Consider the following 23,783-nt stretch of genomic DNA (forward strand, 5'->3'; position numbering starts at 1 on the left):
TAATAATAATAATGATAATAATAATAATGATGACTTAGATTTATAATCAAAACTGTGTTCAACATTTTGACAGTATTTGTACTTTTCATTTCACTGTTATTTGATTTTGACACAGTCATAAATGTTGACCTGCAGGTCTGCTATCGTGTGCTGATGCAGCTGTGTGGACAGTATGGTCAGCCTGTCTTAGCGGTCAGGGTTCTCTTTGAGATGAAGAAGGCTGGAGTTCACCCTAACGCCATCACGTACGGCTACTACAACAAGGTGTGATGTAAATGAGATTGTGATTTATGTGCACAGACAAAGTACAACGTCCTGGACGGAACATCAGCTGTGATTTACCCTCCTGCACATAGAGATGTTGGGTTTACAGCATGTGTAATGAATGCAGCCTTTTTCAAACTGGGGGGCGTGGAGACTCTCCAGGGGGGCGCGAGTTCTGTGTTTTTTTTTAAGTCCTAACTAAAGTTTAGCAGGCGGAACGTTTGGTCTTGCTGTAAGCTGGACTCATTTAAGTGACGTACCACAACAAAACCTACGCTGGTGACAAGGTTTGGATAATAGAGAAGTTTCTGAGGGGCAAAAAGAAAACTGTGCAACTAACAACAAGCCAACGTCAGCCAAAACCCAAGACCAGGAAATGCCACCAAAGACCTCTCTGTGTGATGTATCTCAAAACACTGCCTGGGGACAGCATTTGTATTGTTAAAACAAAAAAAATGATTGCATATTTTTATTTGACCATTGCTTTCTCACAAAGCAATATTGATGTTATTTGTATCGCTAAAGCAAAAATGTCGCGGGGCCCCCGGGAAATGTCTTCCTCCAAAGGGGGACCCAACAGAAAAGGTTTGGGAACCACTGGTGTAATGGATGCAGCTTGCCATTAATTGCCCTCTGCAATATCCTACTTAGAGTTACTTACATGGCAATACATTAGTACAGGGACTTTAAAGTCATACAGTGTACTGTCACCTTGGTTGTGATGTTTGTGATTTCAGTTACAAATATTGTGGCTGTAAATCACTGTCCTTAATATCCGAAACTCACTGTTGAATACAACAGCAGACGTTTGATAAGATTAATAAACCAAGATGCTCTTGCTCTTTATACATTACAGTGTGAGTGTGTGTGTGTGTGTGTGTGTGTGTGTGAGTGTTTACTCATGATCTAAATGATGACATCACTGTGCTTGGTAAAACTGTTCCTCTTTTGACATGAAAATGTCAGCTTAGGCCTAAAACAACCCATCACACCACATATATACAGTATTGTTTTATAGCCATAATAATCCAGGGTGGAAGGTTCATCTTTGGCCTTTAACGTATGAAATGTAAATCCTTTTGTATAAGTTTCAGCACTTAATGCTCTGTAGGTCACGGGCCAGACCACTGTGTCATTAACAAACCTCGGTGAAGTTCATTTTAGGAACACACAGAGACAGCTGCAGAGCATTTCCACTTCCTCGTCTAATGCCGAGTCTGATTTTGGATCCAGTGACTTCAGGAATTAGGAGATGAATATAAGAATATTTCATGTTCTGAAAGAGATGCTTAAACAGGGCTTAGCAAAAGTATTAGGCCACAGCTGCCCTAAATGAACAGCAAATACACCAGTATGTAGAAGTATTTTTACTGTTTTACAAAAACAACAGAAAAAACACTAAACCACATTATTATTTCTTGATTAAGATATTCAATTATAGTTATTTAACAGAAAAAATTGTTTTAGTGGTTGAAAGTTATGCTTGTTTCATTTCTTCTCAGAGAAGTCCAAGTCCAGTGAGCCAGCTCACATTTGGGTATAAAAAGGTGAATTCAGTTTTGAACAAGGGTTTGAAATGATGATTGATGTTTTCCTGTTTTTAATAAACATGTTAAGCACTGTATATTTAACACCGGTCAATAAGCAGCAGTACTTGTTTCTGCTCCATGTCTCTTGTGTTAAGGCGGTGTTGGAGAGCACGTGGCCATCCAGCACCAGAGGAGGATACTTCCTGTGGATGAAGTTAAGAAACGTGATTTTGGGAGTGGCACAATTCAAACGAGCTTTACGACGGCAGGCCCTCCACACCCACAGCCCTTTGTCAGGTTATTTCTTTTTACCTTCCTAAAAACATAAAAACATTCATGCAAAATGTTTTAATATAAGGAAAGATGATATTTAAGGAGTGAATGACGACGTCAGGCTACAGAACTACATGCAGACAATGTTTTTGTTGCAGTGTCAAAAATGACTACATTATGTACTAAATGTTTTTAGTACGTATGTGTTTAACTGGAACAGTGAATTACATTTACAACCTTGGTGATTAATAATCAATCATGAAATACAATCTTAATAAATAATGACCAAAGACATTTTGGAGACATAACATCAACAATAAACCGTCCTACACGCTCTCATTTCATTTCATTTCAATGCTGGATACAGTAAGTCACCATGTGTGATGTCAGTGTTGTTCAGTGCTGCTTCACAAAGCTTTTTCTTAAACACACATTCACACTTCCACACCCTTAAACTAACAAAATGAACTTCATATTTTTAGCTCTTTTTTACAGTGGTGAGAATAAATCTCCACTTTTATATCATTTCTGCATAAATGTCTTTGAAAGAACCGTTGTGGTTTGTTTATTTATTTATTTATTTAGAGTTCAGATAGTTGTGTTTCTAACCGTTATAACTGCTAAAGTAGTCGATTACACTAAACAGATACAACTGCACACCAGTTTCCTGGTTACTGACAAATACAAATATCAGTGTTTTATCCTCTTGGCTAATTATTTGTACATTTTCATTTAGCAAACATTTCTGTGAAAATACAGAAAAAAGGTGTCAATCAATATACTACAATATACTTTATTTCAGGCTGTTATACTGTTAACTGTGTGGGTGTGTGTTTTATCTTCAGGCTTCTTTGTCTTCTTATTTGTTGTTGAGTCAAAGTAATGATTAAGTTTGTATGGCATATGGTTTGTAAAAAACGATAATTCTGCAGAAGTGATAAAATGTGTTCATTTTTGTTCATAAAAACAAGCCAAGTGAGCTGTAACAAGAAGAACAGGAAAGAAAATGGCTGAGCAGGAAGTAAAGGGAGGAGGGAAGTAATAAATCAGTCACACCTGAGAGCTTTAGAGTGAGAGGAAACAAACAGACAAATGAAGTTCCATTAAGTTCTTTGAGCAACTGAGAAAAGTCAAATGAAAGACAGTGATCTCAGGAGCAGGAGACCATGATGATCTTTCAAACCTGCTGATAAGTTCAACATGACTTCTCCTGGCTTCCAACCTCAAGCTACAGTCACTTTGCCTTTTTGCCCAAAACAAACGTTTTGGTTGTGCTGAAAAAAAGGAACTATGGCTCTGTAATGCACATTCTTAAAGCCTCTGTGCGTACGATGGCTCTGTAATGCACATTCTTAAAGCCTCTGTGCGTACGATGGCTCTGTAATGCACATTCTTAAAGCCTCTGTGCTTACGTTTTAACATAGTAATGGAATCACTGTTGCAGGCTCTCAGTGGAACAGTTGATGTCACCAGCAGAAATAATGACATATCAATATATAGAAACAGCTGATCCCTCATGGAAAAAGCCCTGGGCGTGGTTTAACTGGCTGTTGTCTTTGGGCAGATGGCAGTGACCTGGACGCTGTGAGTCACGGCAGCATGGATAGCTCTGCTGAGCAGGGTCCCTGCACCGCTGACCCTGTCAAAGTAGAGCCCACTGATGATAATTCTAGCACAGGTACACTTTAAATGGCCTTTAAGAGGCAGCCGTCTTTTTTCATCCTCCTTCCTCACCGACTGATCTCTTCCTCATTACCGTCTTAAACCTCGACTGCCTGTTTTTCCACCTTCCTTTCGTTGCTTCTATTCACATCCATGACTTTGTGGTTTCTGCTCTGTCTCTAAACCCCGCCCTTCATTCTGGCCCCGCCCTTGCATGCAGTCGGCCATGGGGACAGCAGCATAGGCGCCTGGGGGGGCTCTGAGCTCAGAGAAACCACTCTCCCCCCAGGTAAACCTCTGTTTCTGCAGTGTTTCCATCTCATTGTCATTCTCTGTCACCTCTCAACCCGGCGTAACATGAAGCTGCTCCATTTCTGCTCGTCTCTCTCTCGCAGTTTCTCTTTTACTCTTTTTAACGCACATTTGTAACGTTTCTAACGACAGAGTGATTAAATTGAAATTACCCAGAAGCACTTTCTTCTTGTTTACAGAGATGATTTTAATCACAGTGTGGGCACCTCTGTGTGAGGGAGAACCTCCGCTCACATTGTTATGTTCTTTATACAGAGTCACAGCCATGATGTCACAATGTTTAGAATTGATGGGGATGGAGGTTCATGGGAAAGATGTAAGAGGAGAGCATCTGACAGCTGGTGGTCTGGAAGTCAGCCTGCACAGAGAGAGACAGAGGGAGAGACAGAGAGAGAGAGAGAGAGAGAGAGAGAGAGAGAGAGAGAGAGATTCCCACTGAAGTCAGATCATGAAGTTGCATGAAGAGACATATGCCAACAAGAGGATTCTTTTATCTAGCTCCACTGTTTTTGTCTGTCTTCTCCCGGCAACAGTGGTATCTCCCAGAACTGAGGAAATGAAAGTGTTTCATTTATCGCCTCTGCCATGAAATAGATTTACTGTTCATAGTAAAGACTTTTCTAATTATGTTAACTACATACTGTGAAAATAAAGGATATGCTCACTATACGGTGTAATACAACAATTTAATACAATACAAAAAAACACATTCATACATTCTTCCTTAACTGGATTTAGTATTTTTGTCAATTGGCCTAAATCTCAGTGTCTGATATGTCTCTTTCTTGTGTTCACTCATGTTCCTTCTCTGTTTGTGTTGTTCTGTAGGAGATCAGTCAGATTTGGGCTATAACTCACTGTCCAAAGAGGAGGTTCGTAGAGGGGCCCCCGGTGCCCAGGACACGGCCCCTGACAAGGACGACAAGAAGGAGAGCGACAGCAGCTCCTGTCAGTGATTCCTGCCGTCGCATATCTCCACACACTTCTTTACCTTATGAACATGAGATTTCCTCTTCCTGTGCCTTCATCTCGCCTTTTTGCTCCTGCACATCAGAGCATTTCAGTCATGTGTTGTCCTTCAGTGAATGTTGATGGTGCATGTTGTTAAAGAAGACCATTTGAAATTGTATTGTTTGTGTTTGAAGTGTCAGAGACAGAGAGTGCCAAAGGAAGTAAAGACTGCCTTCCTCAGCTGGACATGGAAGTCCATTCCTCTTTCAGACCACGTGGCATTGTTCGCAGCAGCTTCACTCACAACGATCCGTCCTGCAGACCCAGGAGCTCTGCCAGCACAGGTACACCACACGCCACACGCCCAGTAATGTTCAACAACATGGAAACAAAAAACATCAGCTGCTGTTGCTAGGTAAAAAATGAATCAAAGCTGTGGCTTATTAAAAGCATCTTTGATTCACTGTCTCCTTCTAAAGGTCTGTTACATTACATTACATTACATGTCATTTAGCAGACGCTTTTATCCAAAGCGACTTACAAAAGTGCATTTAAACATTTGGGTACATATAAGAGCTAGAAGTAAGTAAGAGCTTCAAGTAGAACAAACTATGAAGTGCTAGTCATAAGTGCGATGTACAAGTTTTTTTTTTTTTGTCGTCTTAGTCGAGGTAGAGTCGGAAGAAATGTGTTTTTAGTGTTCTGTTACCCTTCTCCTGTCTCAGGCCACGTCGCCGGTCTCCTCTTCACTTCCTCCTTGGATGAAATCGGTGAGGTTCAAACCAACAGTCTTCTCAGGAGACACCGGAGTGCTCTGGAGGAGGTGGTGGGCTCAGCCCTCGACTGGCAGGGTGTGAGGGGCTGTCGTCTGAGCGGAGACTCCACTCCCGCCGCTGTCCTCGGCCTGACGATGAGCCAGGGTGAAACTGACCCAGACAAGATTGCCGGGCACCTGGGCGCCGATGTGAAAATTCTCTCTGGTGCCAACAGTAAGAGACCTGGTCCACTGGTGTTAGGCAGGTTAGATGGTGCTGCTGCTCAGGTAGGCACTGTCAGAAAAAACAATCACAGGCAAGAAGAAGAGGAGATGGATGGACAGGACTCTAGTGATGAGGACAGAAGTAATACAGAGGCCATTTTTGATTTGGAGGATCTGGATTTAGAGAAGCCTGCTCTGAGGCCCGGTGCCAGCAACCATCACACCAACAAAATGCAGAAGAAAGTTGTGGAGCGCAGTGCTAGCTGCAGTACCATGAGCACTGTGACTTGTAGAGTAGCGGTCCAGCGCACGGGCATTGAGACGGGCTACGATCCTCTGTCACTGCTGGCAGCTGAGACACAGTCTGAGGAACAGAACTCAGGAGACGAGGTCAGCACACCGAGCACCCGGAGACACCTAGCCAGGGAGATAGAGCTTTACATGAACCATATGGGAAGCCCACTGAGCAGCCGTACTCCCAGTCTGGACCTGCAGGACCTGATCAGCCCCCTCCTCTTCCCCCCCTCTTCAAACTCTGCCCCCCGCAGGGCCAGCCTGCCCCACAGCTCCCCCGTCAGGACTGCTGGAGTACCACACTCCCGCACATACCAACCTCCCTCACCCTCCCCGTCCATTTCACGTCGGCGCCTCTTGTCGTCTCCTCCCTGTCGCAGCTCCAGCACCACGCCCAGCCCGAGCCCTCAGCCCAGCCCCTGCAGAGAGCGCACAGACCACACAAGCCTGGCTTCTCCCTCACCTTCCTCTTCCTCTTTTGGTTTGGACACTCTCCTCACACCAACCCTGGATGTCTTCAAGACCAGTGTGTTCTCTGCCTCTAAAGGTGTTGCTGAGAAGGCAAGCCGCTGGTATTCACGTCTTTCCACCTACACCACGCCTACCAAGGTACAAACCTCATCTCCATTACTAAGCAACAGTGATAAAGCAAGTTTGACAAATAAAACAAAAAGTATGACGTTATTCAACAGAAAATGACTTAATCAAACTTAATGTATATATCTTTTTTATACAAGGCCACACATCTCAAAGTTCTTCACAGGGTAAAAATATAATGAATGGAAACAACCTACCCAACCCCCCACACACACACACACACCAACGTATGGCTGCTAGTAAACATTAATACAGGAGCTAACAGAAGGTCAAATATAAAATAAAGTGAAAAAATAAATAACAGAAGTACCATAAGTAATGATGAACTACAACATGATAAAATAATAGAATAAAAAATTCAGTTAAATAAGACAAAGTTGTGTATGAAAGTTCGAGTAAATAATAAAAGGTAAAAGGTCGGTCTTATATTTGTTTTTCTCTGCTGCCATTAAGAGCTTTAAAAACTACTGGTTTATATGATAAAGAAATGAGGTCATTTGTATTTAGCACTGCTTTCACATGAACTCCAAATAGGTCATAAGTTAATTTTGACCTAACTTTAAAGCAAACTAAGTTGTAAATATGATCACAAACCTGCATAAATACAGATGTGTATAAATACTAACTGTACGTTGTAGAAAATCACACAGTGCATGGTGAAAGACCCTCAACGTGAAGTGCTACTGCCATCTCACGGACTACAGTATTTATTTATCATTATTCACATGAAAACATGAATCACTGTTTCCTTAATCAGTAGCACTGTTTGTGCATTGAGAGCAAAGGAAAGATGCACTTACTTTGAAATACTGGCATTAAAATATCACATTTGTTCCCCTTAAACATGTTGAATATTTGAAAGTATACCTGTGTATACATAATAACCTGTGCTGCTTTCAGGACGGACACAGCGACCGTTTTAGTGCGACGTCTGTTGGTATGGGAGATGCAGACTGTTCCTCCCTGCTGGATGAGGATAATGGTGGCGACTCAGAGAGCTCTGTGGTCCCTCCACAGAAGAACAGGAGTCCCAGACAGAGTCCCAGACGCAGTCCCAGACGCAGTCCCAGACACAGTCCCAGACGCAGTCCCTTCTGCAGCAGACTGGACAGCCCCACTGCAGGTTCCAGCCAAATGAGACCCACATCTCTGCTCCCTGGTGAGTTAGAGTGTAGGTTTCACTAAATGCTACAAAGACTTATATCACTTTGTCAAATACTTGTTATATTTGTTACTTTCTAATGTGATTCAATTCCAAGCCAAAGCTTCCATGTCCTCAGTGACAGTTGTCTGAAATAATATTATAGTCTTTGATCGTGTCCTTCACACTCTCTCCACTCGGCTTCCCTCTGCCAGACAAGTCAGACCTCGCCTCCTCACAGTACACCAGCAGCACCAGCATCTTCAACAACTATGCTATGGAGGTAAGATTAAAACAAAAGAGCAGCAGGCTACAGTCTACACACAGCCTGGAGCCATTCAGAAATAAAACATGTGTAACACTTCTTAAGTTAAGTCATCATTAAGTGGATGTTACTTTGACTCCTAGCTGTGCCTCTGTCTGTGTCTTTCCAGCTGTTAATCTCCAGCTGTTCTCGCTGTAAGACGTGTGATTGTCTGGTGTATGATGAAGAGATCATGGCTGGCTGGACAGCAGATGACTCTAACTTAAATACCACCTGTCCTTTCTGTGGAAACCCCTTCCTGCCCTTCCTTAACGTGGAGATCAGAGACATGCGTGGACCTGGCAGGTAAAGAAGAAACCTCACTCCTTAATATAAATGTTTGCTCGATGAATCATTGTTGGAAATGGACCACTTTAAGCTTTTTAATTCAATTATATTTTTTATTTTGCTATTTTTCAGGATCAGCTCCTTAACAGAGTTTTTGTTCCATGTTGTGAAATTATTTTCCTCTAGAAGACGAAGAAGATCTAAGACTTTATAAAAAATAAAATAATAAATAAAAGAAATAGAGGAGAAATGGAACAAAACGATTGAATTAAAAGTATCCAGTTACAGTTGAATTAACCGCCCACTGTTGCTGACCAACAATCTATACAGTAATGAATCTGCTCCCCATACTGTAGGCTGTTCCTGAAGGGAAGTCCATCAGTGGATGAGGCAATGACCTCATCATACTCAGCCTCAACAGGTCTGGACACAGGGACGTCTACATTGTCCACACCCTGTCCAACAACAGCTGTGTCCCCGCCTTCTCCTACGATTGCTGTCCATGACTGCTTGGGAAGTGGAAGGTACAGACTGTTCCTTACTCATGTACATGCTGGTCACACAGAGGACATGCGGAGGACGTGCAAGGACATTTAAATGAGGGAAATCAGTGTTTGATGACAACATAATAAGAATGACTTTTCTGGTTGTCAAATGTTTAAATCAGGAAAAGCAAATACATATTTAAGGTTTGTATTTCACACTCCTTTGTTCTCAGGAAAAGGTATTGACAGTATTTACATTATAAAACATTTAAACAGCGCCGATTCGTCATGACAACTGCAGCACTAAAAGTAGGACGAATGACACAAATCAATCCAGACAAATTTCTCTCTACTGCACTGTAATTGATTCCAGTTTGAGGTTATGTAAAGGTTTTTCAGAGCCTATGTGCTCCACATCTGCACGATATCTATATGACATTATGCTTATATGACACTATACCTATATGACACTATGCCTATATGACACTATACCTATGACACCATACTTATATGACACTATACCTATGACACTATACTTATATGACACTATATCTATATGACACCATACCTATATGACACTATACCTATGACACTATACCTATATGACACTATACCTATATGACACTATATCTATATGACACTATACCTATATGACACTATACCTATATGACACTATATCTATATACCTATATGACACTACTATACCTATATGACACTATACCTATATGACACTATACCTATATGACACTATACCTATGACACTATACTTATATGACACTATATCTATATGACACCATACCTATATGACACTATACCTATGACACTATACCTATATGACACTATACCTATATGACACTATATCTATATATACCTACACTATTATATGACACTATACCTATACCTACTATACCTATATGACACTATATACCTATATACCTATGACACTATATTATGACACTATACCTATATGACACTATACCTATACACTATACCACTATGCCTATGACACTATACCTATGACACTGATATGCCTATATGACACTATACCTATGACACCATACTTATATGACACTATACCTATGACACTATACCTATATGACACTATACCTATATGACACTATATCTATATGACACTACTATACCTATACACTATACCTATATGACACTATACCTATATACTATACCTATATGACACTACTATACCTATATGACACTATACCTATATGACACTATACCTATATACTATATCTATGACACTATACCTATATGACACTATACCTATATGACACTATACCTATACACTATACCTATGACACTATACCTATGACACTATACCTATGACACTATACCTATGACACTATACCTATACACTATACCTATACCTATACCTATGACACTATATCTATACACTATACCTATATGACACTATACCTATGACACTATATCTATATGACACTATACCTATGACACTACTATACCTATACACTGACCTATATGACACTACTATACCTATATGACACTATACCTATATGACACTATACCTATGACACTATATCTATATGACACTATACCTATGACACTATATCTATATGACACTATACCTATATGACACTATACCTATGACACTACACTATACACTATACTATACCTACATGACACTATACCTACACACTATATCTATATGACACTATACCTATATGACACTACTACACTATCTATATGACACTATACACTACTATACACTATATGACACTATACCTATGACACTATATCTATATGACACTATACCTATATGACACTACTATACCTAGATGACACTATACCTATACACTGTATGACTGTACCTACACACTATACCTATACACTGTACCTATGACACTATACCTATATGACACTATACATATGACACTCTATCTATATGACACTATACCTATACGACACTATACCTATGACACTATACCTATATGACACTATATATGACACTATACCTATATGACACTACTATACCTATGACACTATACCTATATGACTATACCTACACCTATGACACTGCACTGTATGACACTATACATATATGACTATACATATATGACACTATACCTATATGACACTGTATGACACTATACCTATGACACTGTACCTATGACACTATACATATATGACACTATACCTATATGACACTATACATATGACACTATACCTATACCACACTGTACCTATGACACTATACCTATGACACTACACCTATGACACTGTACCTATTGACACTATACCTATGACACTATACCTATATGACACTATACATATGACACTCTATCTATATGACACTATACCTATACGATACCTATGACACTATACCTATACACTATACATATGACACTATACCTATATGGCTACTGATGACACTATACCTATATGACACTACTATACCTATATGACACTATACCTATATGACACTGTACCTATATGACACTATACCTATACGACACTATACCTATATGACACTAACCCTATACGACTTATAGCACTTATAAAACAATAACTATTCTATGTCAGCTTTTCTGATCATTATTCATGTGGTATAATGTGATTTTTACACAAATCTTCTTTTGATGGTCAATGATAACTCGATTGCACCTCACAAAGGAAAAAATAGTTTTTGAGGTTGCCTCAGGTTGATTTGAACCCTCTCTGTGTGTACAGACTGGGGACTGGTACCAGGATTAAATTCATGCACTCCCACTGACTCCCAGATATACTTTTCACATACATGTTGTAAATCAGTGGTACAGGGTTAGGGTCAAGAGCCACAGATGGGAGTAAATACAGATGTTACCGTGCTGTCGGAAACACAAACTGTTCTTTAAAAACACATCAAACAGAACTGGTGGGTTATGAATGGGGTTCATGTTTGTGCACCAAGCACTGTAATGACCAAAAACCAACAAGCATACAGTTCTGGTCTTAAATCAGCAGATGTATGCACACAAAGTAAAATGGCTCTTGTTGTCGTGCATGTGTTTTACACACAGGACACACGGTATCCACATCCCCGCAGAGCACCGGGGGGTCCTGTCTCCTGGAGCCAATCTGGCCCGCAGCATCAGTGCCTCTGGTCCTCTGGAGGAACTGTTGCAACCCAACCACTGTGTTCCCACGTCAGGCAGCCTGCCCAGCCGCCTCAATGAAACCCCAGTATGAGTAGATCATTAACCTCACGCCCATCCTTACTCAGTTTGTTTTCTTGTGACAATAATAAACTGTGATCATTCTCGCTCACTAAGGATCCACTTAACATGGAGTGGAGGCTCCACAACCCTGAGCCAGTGACTATTCCCTACCTGAGCCCGTTGGTGCTGTGGAAAGAGCTGGAGAGTCTGCTGGAGAATGAAGGTGATGCGGTAATAACTGAGGCTGACATGGTGGACCACCATCCCATCATCTACTGGAACCTGGTCTGGTACTTCAGACGGCTGGACCTGCCCAGCAACCTGCCCGGTCTGATTCTCACCTCAGAGCATTGCAACAGAGATTCCCAGGTGTGACAAAGTACATAATGAGTATTATGATCCTCAGCTGTATAGCGATGTTGACTCAAGAGCAGTGTGAGGTTCACATGCACTAAACCGAACCCTCTGGATCGTTCTACGTTACACTGAGCCTGAGATTATCAAAGACTGCCCCCCCCGGCACAGATGCATAAGGTCCGTCCTGTTTGAGTGGGTGGAAGCGGGATCTGGGGCTCCTCCCCTAGAAAATTCTGAATTTGGTTGATGTGATTTCTTATATTATGGTGCATTTTGATTTGGCCAGCTGGAGAAGGGCAATACCTAAATGTTCAGTAATCATTCAGTGATCATTCAGTCGGGCCCTAACCCTGCTTATGCCTTGGGGCCCTAACCCTGCTTCTGCCTCAGGCCCTAATCCCTGCACTGAGAAGCAAATATTTCATCTTTTTCAAATGCAGTGAGCAGTGTGAGCACATCTTTTGATAGTCGGTCAGACTGGTCTTTGTTTACTTTGTAGACCACCATCATCCAGATGAAGCACTGTGAGTTTTCAGGGCTGTAAATTTACATTTTGTCTTACTTTAACACTGTAACAGCAACTATCATCTGAGCAGTTCCAGGGTTTAGGTTGCTTAGTAACAATGGACACAACAGAGACCTCTGGCTTCTTCTTGACGATGCATGTACATTTTTCTGCTGGAAACATTTATACTAAATTTAAATGTCCACATTCAAAAGTGATCGAGTGTTAAACCACTGACCAGCTTTTTTAAGCCTGATGTTACAACTGTGGCCACTGTTGTTCATCAGAAGGAAGCTAAACTCAAACATCGCCACATTTACCACATGTAAATTGAAATTCATTTTAAGCATTGATCTCAATTTTCTCACATTTGAAATTGGAAAAAAATGGGTTAATACAAAAGCAGAAGGGCAGAATAATAAGTTCATTTAGAAAATGAAATCTCTCTCTCTCTCTCTCTCTCTCTCTCTCTCTCTCTCTGCCTTTGTCAGGTTCCTCGTCACTGGATGTCAGAGGACAGTAAACACGTATTGATCCAGATCCTATGGGACAACCTTAAATTGCACCAGGATCCCATCCAGCCTCTCTACATCCTCTGGAACACGTACAGTGAGTCCCTCTGCTGTCTCTCTGTCCGTCTGTACATGCTTTCAGACACAGGCTGTAGTCTGGCCATCGTGATTGACTGGAACTCCTTTACTTGGAGTTCTTGTCGTTCATAAAAAGTTTAGAAAAAACTGAACTGGACCGAATTAGAAATGTCTAATTTCTGCATTCTCTGAACTGTAGAGAGGGACAGGACATGTTTCTTCTTCTGCACTTCCAATATTTATGGAAATTAATATTCTTTTATAAATATTAAATAAGTAGCATGTTCAGCTTTATGCATTACTGCTATGTGCAAGGTGTAAGTCCACAATGTGTCCTTTTTTTAGTGATTAATACACTTTAGCTAAATCTATCCTGCAAGCAACAACTGTTAATACTATTTACTTAACAGCTAAGTCAGAATTATGTCTGATTTTGTGGAAATGTGGCTGAAATTTAGGCCACTTTGGGGTGGAATAGATAGCTTTTTTTGGATTATAGTGGGCCTCAGTCTTACTAATAATCAACGTTCGGTCCATTAGTTTGACAAGAAAGCAATTGATAAATGAAGTTTGCTCTAAAGCCATTCATGTGATCATACTTTAGTGCAGCTGGATTTAAGTCTATGATAGTACTGGATTGTTTAATGGAGGCTGGCATGAGGGCAGCGTCGCCTCCTCCTGCGAGTCACTAACCCTGGTACTGACAGGTCTATGTGCGTTCATTGTGCTCTGTTGTTAAAGCGTGAGTGTTGAGTCCTGTTGTTTGAGTCTGCCGCCTCTGTGTGTCCTCTTACCTGATGCACTGCAGTGTTGTCTGTTAGTCTTTTCTTAACAGCGGCTTATTTCTGCTGACATGAAACGTGGCTGTGTCAAATACAGTCCTGTGTTGGTTTGCATCGCTGCTGAATGTCCACTGTGTTCTCTTCCACTTATCATGAAACCTTTTATGTGGCAGCTTTTAAAGATGAATGGAGCTGTAGTTCTTAAAGAGTTCTACTACTGAAAAGCAACCACATCACACTGGTAACTGAATGTTAAAGGTATAGTGTGTAACTTTTAAATGAGCGCTGCCTTCAAACCATTGTCATTGTCACACAATGCTGATTAAGCCCTGATGAGCTCCACACGACTCTGTGTTTCTCAGTACAGCAGTGTTTACATGCAACTAATGTTACACCGTTTCTCTTCATGAAGACCAAACTGATGCAGAATAATGACATTTTTAATGGTTACTTTTCCTTTCTATGCAGAAAGTTGTCAAAACAATCAACTACTGTATCTAAACAGGAAGTCACAGGAGCATCACGAGTGGCTACGAGACATTTTGTTTGACCACATAATGAAACATCCATACATGCAGCTGAGAGGTCCAGGCCTCTTATACTGGAACATGCCAATCAGCTCCCAGCGTCCACCTGGACAACCACACACACACACACACACACACACACACACACACAAGGAAAGTGAAAGCACGTCCCTGTGGTCGTAACACGTGTGTGCAATATACTAGTTATACTCAATTAGTATAACTAGTAGTTTACTAGTACAGAGTCATGTACACTGTGTAAAAACCTGTTCTCACTGTGAAAGTAATTCAATTCCCTCACTTTGTATTCCCATTGCACTGTGTCTGTCTGTCTGTGTGTGTCTCTGTGTGTCTGTCTGCGTGTGTGTCTGTTAGATGTGGGTTACCCTGTGTCCCGGCTGGTCCCGGAGCAGGAGAAACAGTTCAGTGAAGAGTTGCTGCAGAGTGTGGTGAAGAGCATCCAGAGGAACGACGTCAGTCGGCCGATGACTCAGCTGCTCCAGCTGCTGGGTCAGACGCTGGGTGTCAAGAGGCAAAGGTCAGCAGTGATGTCACATCTTTTCTTTCATTCATTATTGTCGTCACCATTGGAAACAGGTGGGGACTTTGAGAGCAGGCTGTCAAATACCCAACCCTTAAAAGAGGTGGTATAATATGACGATTCATTAATAACATTCATTTACAGCTGGACGTTTTTTTATGAAAGAAACAAAGGACTTTGGTGCTTGAGGCGCTAAATGTTTTTCATGAAGTAACTCTTGTAAAACCACATGTGAATTTAGTGTCAATGATTAACTGAAATGTTTTTGTGTCTTGATATTAAAGTAAAGGCATGAATTTTCTTAGTTTTCTCACTTTACTCTGAAGCTCTGGAAGTAACTGGGAGATTGTTTTTCAGGAGTTTGTACAGAGACGTCCTCTTTCTCTCGCTGGTGGCTCTCGGAAAAGATAACATCGATATTGGCAAGTATTTAATGTCTTCAAGCAACTTTCTTTGTTTGATATCTTACATACATGACAAATCATGAAAATACATCAAATAATAAAAACATAATTTTAAAAAAAGTAACAAAATAAGATTTTCCAGTGCCTACAGTTTTTCTTAAATGTTTGTCGTTTGATAGAAAACAAGAGACAGAAGTGAATACAATAATGAGACATTGTTGACGTCTCCTCTTCCCTCAGACGCCTTTGACCGTGAGTACAAGTTGGCGTACGACCGACTGATGCCGAGCCTCGTGAAGTTGACCCATAACTGTGACCGTCCTCCCAGCGCGGGGGTCATGGAGTGTCGCAGGATGTTTGGAGAGCCTTATCTTTAAACCCCTTCACTCTCACCACCTTCTACATCAATGCTTTAAGACGAGCTCAGGAAACCTGTTGGAAGACTGTGAATGTGCACTCATGTTGAGCGGAGACTCTGAAATGATTTTTAAAGGTACATTTTACTGTGGTCACAGTTATTTAGCCCAAAAACAAAAGTATGTCAGCTCAGTGAGGAAACTCCTGTGAATGTTTAACAGAAGAAAAAGAAGGTTTTTATATTGTATATTATATTGTTAAGTACATGAAGACTAGAAGCAACATGTTCAATTTCAAGTCTATTTATGCAGTCAGCTTTATTTATTCTCGTGTCAGGTGCAGTGTTTTATTGAGGGCGTCGTCCAAACAGTCATACAGTGTTTTCCACCTTTAACATTTCACACACAATATAATGGAATTACAAATGAATGAACTGTGTAATTGACAGATTACACAATGAAAATAGTCATCGACAGTTGCAAGCCTTATTCAATGAGTAAATCATATTTTTGTGTTGCCTTTACATTAGTCCACTATCTGTGCTGCTCAACCAGAACAACAGTCTGTCTGTGCTTTTGTTTTTCATCCGTAACATTTGATTGAAACAGTGGAACAGAGCGCTGGACATGAACAAAGCAAACATCAGTATTAATGTTACATAATTGTCTATAGTTATAGTAATCACAGTTTTGTTACAAACACACAGCAGCGCCACACAGTGGCCGTGCGTGGTCACTGTCGGGGCTGATTGGAAACAATTACAGGTGATTCAACACCGGTTACAGTTGGGTGCAAAAATCTGCTTTACTGCTACTGTGATTGTTATTTAATTGACTGTCTGTTACTGACAAAAATGCTAATGTTGCTACAACAAAGTGTGAAGAGACAGAAATGAGGCTGCGTCTGTGTCATTATCTCAGCAGCACTTCAAGGTTTGTGTCTGCTGCCTGAGTCTTAAATTGTATGAACATGACTTTAACTCTTCCTCAGAATGTTATCAGAGGTTCAAGTTCAACATAAGGACAGATACATACAGCTTAGATTACTTCATATCCTTAGCCATATCTTAGTGTTTTTTCATTATAATCACACTAATGTAATGATGTTATTATTCCTCAGTACATTTTGAGGACAAATGTAGAAGTTTTAGTCTCAAGTACTACTGAATGAATGGCCATGTTTACTATAAACTGTACGGATTGATACTGTAGTAGAATTAAAGTAATCACAATTGGAACTCAACTATCAAATCACAAGTGCAAACTGACAGAAGTTTAACATCATTTACATTCAACAATGTGGAAAAAATGGGATTTAAGAATAGTGCACATCAGCACACATACACATCATGTGCTGCATTAATCACGCAGGTGCATTTTAAACTGGACCAGTTCTAACACACAGCAACAGTCCAGACAACGTAAATGACTAGGTTTGGGATTTACAATCCTTCATTTCAACTTTTATCTCAGAAGGAAGGTATTTTTTTTACAAGTTTGTAAACTTTCATTTTGGTTTATAGTCACATGTTCAGTTTGCTCCCAATTTATCCTTCACATGAGGCTCGTTACAAACAACCACTCACTCACTCACATTCACACCATGGTCAGTGTCCAGTTAACCGCTACGTGTTTTTGGACTGTGGGAGAAAACCCACCCACACACACACACACAGGGAGAACATGCAAACTCCACATGTACAAGAAATTCTTTAAAATAATGTTTTTAAAGCCCTAGAAAATCTTTGAAAACACTTTAATTTAATGCAAGAAAGGAGTTGAGTTGATCTTTAGGTAAATGTCTCCCTTGTTTGTTACGACACCTACTGTCTATTGAGGAGTGAATTGAGTGCACACAGAACAAAATTTGAGTTGTATTTACTAGCTGTGTTGTGAGGTTCCATGCAGAACAATGAGGGAGAAATACTAACGAAGAGAGAGTACATGACGACGTGATGCCTGAGAAACGAAAATACCAGCATCTCTGGCTCAGCCAACAAAATGACATAGACTTTGACTAAGATCCCAAGGACAATCACTTGGCCAGATACAGAGCGGGCTGCAAATCAGTAAAAGTGAACCCCATGGTCGATCTTAAGCTGTGTCAGCACTTTAGTTCCTTGAATTTAAGGGGATTGGTTCTGGAAAGTCTTTGAAAAGTCCTTCAATTTGATGTCGGCCAAGTTGTGGGAGTCCTGATATATTTGAGCCACATCGATCAGAACTCCTAAATCCCGCTGAGACCAATCTCAATCTCTGAAATTTCTATTTCTATTATTGCAAATCTTCTGTTTCCACATCTATAACCTAAATAACAAAATGTAACCATATCAGCCTTCAAGACAGTAAGAACAAAGAGAATCTGAGTCCAGAGTTTTGTCCCATCCTCTTCCTCACCTGGCTTTGACTGAAAATAATGCACTGGTCAGTGTTTTATTTGTATTTTCAGCTCATATTCTTATTAGACCTAAATTTGGTGATTCATTTCATTTCAAGTAAGAATCTCGATGATTGTCAACTTTTGTCTTTGGCCCCACCCAACAATCACATGATCATTGTTGCATCATGTTTGTGAATGTGTTACTGAAAAAAGTCATTGAAGTAAACATTTGCATGTTTCCTTCTGCACTTTTTGAGCTGAATTTATTTTTCATTTTTCTTCTTTAATATGATGTATGTTAAACACATTAATTTTGAAGACCAAACAGACTGTGGACTGTGAATCAAACATGACTGACAAACTGGTTGAAGGAGGACCACCCAGATTCAAGAGTCAAGACTCTCATGAGTCTCATGAATATTAACCAGGTGTGGAAAATGAAATCAGAAATCCATATTTAGCTTGGAGCCTGAAAATCTTCCCAGGACAACACACACACACACACATGCACACACACACACACTGGCTACGATGTGGGCAAAGGTTGGCGTATGGAAGTGTAAAATCTTACAGCATGTGCTCAGGGCCATGCGGTCGTCAGCTGAAGGGCTGAGGATGCAGACTTTTCATCCACTTGTTGCTATGCATTCTGTTATGTTGTGTGTGCTATGATAGAATAACTTTGTCTGCCCCACAGGTGTTGCATTCATGAATCCATGATAACGATGCATTTTACCAGCAACAAAACACATGGTCATCTTAATTAAATGTGGGAAACATCTGTAAAAAGTGAAAAAAAAAACAGAATAAAGTCAAAAAACAAATACAGTAAACAAGATTAGTCACACAATAAAAACATAAATCAAAACTAAAAGAAAAGAAGTAAAAATAAAGAGACATTTAATGTTAGAGAGATTGAGACAAAAATGAAGAGAATGGAATAAAGGCAAAGAATAAAAATACGAACAGAGAGTGACATATAACAATAATTTGCAAAAAGGTCAATCAGAAAAAACTAGGCAAATTATCAGCAAGTTAAGGAAGTCCATTTTTAAACACGCAGACACCACATCCTGTTTGTGTTTCAGTTTGTCATGTGTGTATGATGCCAAAAACATGAAAACATGGGCAATTTGGAGTTTAGCCAGAATTTGACACAGGTGACATTTGACTTTTCAAACGACTTTGATTTGTGGAAGCAAAATTGTATAGCGTAAGGTCAAAGGCCAGGGAATCAGCAAGTTTTTAGACAACTTAGGGACAGGGAAACATCCAGATGTGGCTCTGATGGGTTTGATTCCAGCTAATGATTGTTCCGACTGTAAACAATATTATTGGCTAACAAGTTGAAGATAAACTTCGCTGTTGTCCAAGACTTTTGGATGACATTAATGTTTAGAAGCCAGGGTTGGAGTGACCCCTCTCCCAATTTGGTGTGTTTATCACAATAATTCATAGCCAGGAAACAGTTATGCAACATGTTAAACTTCCTATGTGTATTTCTAGCCTCTTATCACCAGCAAATACAGCAACAGGTACTATCTATGCTGCTATCTGGACCAGGACGCCCTGGAAGAACAGATATCAATGGGAACTTCCTGGACAAACAAAATGTAAATACATTGAAAAAAAATTGAGATTTTAGGATTGTTAAATCTTTTGAACTGATCTCCAGTTCGGCATTATTTGGCTTTATTCTTGTGTCGGACGTCACTTCCTGTGACAACACCAATCAGTGACCGGGTGTCTGATGACGTCACGCAATAGCATCGCTTCAGCTCGTTTGGAACCTCACCAGAGCAGGTATACTAAACAAACTAACCAGGTACCTGGTACCATATGCTAATGGAAACGCTGTGCCAAGGCGAGCCAAGGCGAGTCGAGTCAAGCCAGTGGAAACACGCCAAAAAGGATGACTGTGATTTCGACCAAACAAAGTCTTTCCTGTGTTCTAATATTGAAATGACGTGCGGTTTGTGTAATAATCAATAATGTAATAATTCGACACTAATGTGTTTCTTGTTGTTGATGTACACAGCCTCACAGATAATTTTCATTCTATGAAAATGTTTATGGTACTATTTGTTTATTAAAAAACAATTACGTAATAAAAACTATTACGTTTTTATCTGTAAAATCAACAGTACTTATACACTTTTTACTGTCATAGTATTAAACATCTTGTATTTTTTAACGTTGAAGTTCTGGCAACTGCAGGGTTTTTTACTATTAAACAAACCCCCCTTTTTTTTCTTGCCACAATTGATGGACAATCTTACAGAGTAAATTTGTATTTTATCATTAAGACTGTCAAACCTTTCATATTTCATGGCAAAAACTTTATTGTACATAATATTTTCATGTTCATTTTTAGGCCAAACTAAAAAGTTTTACAGAAACGCATGGACTTAAACACAATTATTAACTGTAAAATCAGCAGTACTCGTGCTCTTTAACAGTTATAGTATAACATTTTTTTTACAGTGAAGTTCTGGTAGCTGCTGTTAAACTTATTGACAAAACCTTTATTTTTGCAATAATTTGTGGACATGTTTATAATGACACAATAATTTGATATGTAGAACATGAATATATAATTTTAAGTAAACATAACTTTAATGTGTGCATGAGTGGGTGTGTTTGTGGATGTGTCTGCTTGACTTTCTCCCTGCAGCTGCCAGGAGGAAACCCCTTATGTCCTAAACTTTTCTGCTAACGGTGCTCATCTCAAATATATAAGCGTTTTCATTACTGAGATATAAGCCTTAACAAGGTTGACACTTTCTACCTTCTGTGAAACAGGAAGTGCAGCAGTTTAAGCATTTCTTCACATTTTATTATTCAACACTCCAATCATTGCGTTTTTGCACTTTTTGGTGTTGTAAGTGGACTATTTAAAAACACAGCCTGGACGTGGAGTGGTGAGGCTCTAAGTCTCTGAGATTTAGCAACAAGGTGGCCAAGTTGGCAACACTGTTTCATGCAGCCGTGCAGTGATGACTCTGTCCACATTGAGTGGGTACTTTTTTTTGTAGTGGAGATGTGACCTGTATGGAGGACGAAACCTGACTTATGTATAAATAAATGAATGTATAAAAAATACAGAAATAAATGCATAAGTAAATGTATAAATAAATAACTAATAGAATAAATGAAAGAACAAATAAATGCTTTTATTTCTACATTTCTGTTCACTTAAATGTATTTATTTATTAATTTCTGTGTCCATATGTTAATGAGGTAGGAGGTCCTAACCTGTCAACAGCATGATTGGTCAAATCGGAGACCCAGACAAACACAAACGATTCCCAATCCCAAGCCTTACTCCCTGTAACGTAACGTAACGTAACATTGCAAAGCAGCTCCAGGTAGCGTAATGTCCTCGACCGGGAGGTCACTGGCAGACCTTCCCAGTGTTGCCAGCTTTGTTGTGCAACTAGCGACAAATCTAGCATCTTTTTCTGGTGTTTGGAGACCTCTGTGGTTTTTGGAGACTCTCACGTGAAAGCACGTATCACGCTGCAGTTACTGTGCTCAACAAGCTGCCGGTGCAGCCGGGATCTCCTCCCCCTCCCAAACCACTCCCGGGCGGTCTGTCTCACAGTAGCCTCTGCAGCAGTCCCAGCCTCCAGTCACAGCAGACCCTCACCACTTCGCGTCCAGGCTGCCGTCACCCTGTGGCTTACAGAGCAGGGTTTCTTAACTCAGTCTCTCTCAAAAAAAATCACTGCATTTGATACATATCAGAAAAAACATATCCATGGTGCAAACTACGGGGGAGCCAGGGGGGTCCTCAGCCCCCCTTAATGAGACATGAGCTCCCCTGGAAACATTATTTTTTAGATTTTGGGGTGGGGGGGTCTCTAAAATATTGGCAAAATATAGTTTTTTGATTGATTTGATGTGTGAGTGGAGGTCGGATTTGATATGTGGTGATATGTGCTGATTTGAGGCAAGTAGATGTACAGACTTAATCATGTGTTGAGTTGAGTAGTTTTTTTTGTAGTGGACATGCAACCTAAACCGTGACGTAAGTCGGTGGAAATACACTACAAGCCCTATGAGGCACGCGCAAGCGTCCAACCCGCAAAAGGACCTCCTACCTCATTAACATATGGACACACAAAGAAATAAATAACAAACTAAATAAATGTAGGTGAGCAGTGCAGGTGAAACATTTAAAACATTTACTTATTCTTTCATTTATTCTTTTTTTATTTATACATTTATTTTTTATGTATTTATTTATACATTTATTCATTTATTTCTTTATTTACTTACGCATTTATTTATTTCTGTATTTATTTATTTATTTATACATATGTCAGCTTTCGTCCTCCATAACCTGAACTGGTGGAAATATGCCATAAATAAACGCTGACTTTTGCTGGTTTACGGGTTATTTTCTGCTCTCATTCTTATCTCTTCACTGGAACAGGCTTCAATCTCAGCTGCTGCACACAGCTCCGGAGTCCAGGGAGGACGTGAGTTGTTTTTCTGTTGTAGGAACAACTGAAACCCAGTGTCATTAAGGTCTGTTTAAAGGTTTATATAGGACAAAAATATTAGTAAAGCTTCAGGGGAGTCAATATTTCTGCTCCTGTTCTCTCTCTCTTCTGTCTCTACCTCCCTCCGTAACCCTTGTCCTTTGTCTCCCCCCTTTCTGTCCCCCACCTCTCCTCTGTTCCCCATTTTTCCTTTCACCCCAATCGGTCAAGGCTGATGGCCGCACATCTTTGAGTCTAGTTCTGTCAGAGATTTCTTCCTCTTAAAAGGGTGTTTTTTCTCTCCACTGATGCCTAGTGGTTGCTCATTTTGTGAACTGTTGGGTTTCTCTGCTCTCCATGATGTCTGTGTACAGTCACTTGAGTTTATGATTTGGTGCTATACAAATAAAATTGAATTGAAAATAAATCTTTGTGTGTGTGCGAGAACCAAAAATGGCAAAATGAGTTCATTTGTGAGAAGGACACATTGTTTAAAAGAATACTTTTGCTTGTTAGGATCTACATGCAATGTCTCTCCTCCTGCTTCCTTTCCTCTCCTGTTAAATGGCTGTCTGTTTCTCCCTCTCTGCATGAGTGGGTGTGTC

The 23,783-nt window shown here is 40.1% G+C and overlaps 1 protein-coding gene across 7 annotated transcripts in view; it reads left to right on the plus strand.

Annotated features, from left to right (window-relative positions):
* LOC122772212 (C-myc promoter-binding protein-like) overlaps positions 1-17,554 on the plus strand; it is a 45,458-nt gene extending 27,904 nt beyond the window's left edge. For 5 of the 7 annotated variants that reach the window (XM_044030000.1, XM_044030001.1, XM_044030002.1 and 2 more), the window contains 16 exons: positions 136-264; positions 1,949-2,090; positions 3,631-3,744; positions 4,869-4,988; positions 5,186-5,335; positions 5,717-6,873; positions 7,762-8,020; positions 8,218-8,285; positions 8,437-8,612; positions 8,951-9,118; positions 12,112-12,274; positions 12,364-12,618; positions 13,603-13,720; positions 15,386-15,548; positions 15,909-15,973; positions 16,196-17,554. In XM_044030000.1, the coding sequence (XP_043885935.1) occupies positions 136-264; positions 1,949-2,090; positions 3,631-3,744; positions 4,869-4,988; positions 5,186-5,335; positions 5,717-6,873; positions 7,762-8,020; positions 8,218-8,285; positions 8,437-8,612; positions 8,951-9,118; positions 12,112-12,274; positions 12,364-12,618; positions 13,603-13,720; positions 15,386-15,548; positions 15,909-15,973; positions 16,196-16,332 (3,384 nt within the window). In that variant the 3' untranslated portion in view covers positions 16,333-17,554. The remainder of the gene's footprint in view (positions 1-135; positions 265-1,948; positions 2,091-3,630; positions 3,745-4,868; positions 4,989-5,185; positions 5,336-5,716; positions 6,874-7,761; positions 8,021-8,217; positions 8,286-8,436; positions 8,613-8,950; positions 9,119-12,111; positions 12,275-12,363; positions 12,619-13,602; positions 13,721-15,385; positions 15,549-15,908; positions 15,974-16,195) is intronic. The other 2 variants (XM_044030005.1, XM_044030006.1) reach the window with 1 other exon arrangement.
* Positions 17,555-23,783: the final 6,229 nt, after the last annotated feature.

Source organism: Solea senegalensis, linkage group LG7 (genome assembly GCF_019176455.1).
Source record: "Solea senegalensis isolate Sse05_10M linkage group LG7, IFAPA_SoseM_1, whole genome shotgun sequence".
Lineage (NCBI taxonomy): Eukaryota > Metazoa > Chordata > Actinopteri > Pleuronectiformes > Soleidae > Solea > Solea senegalensis.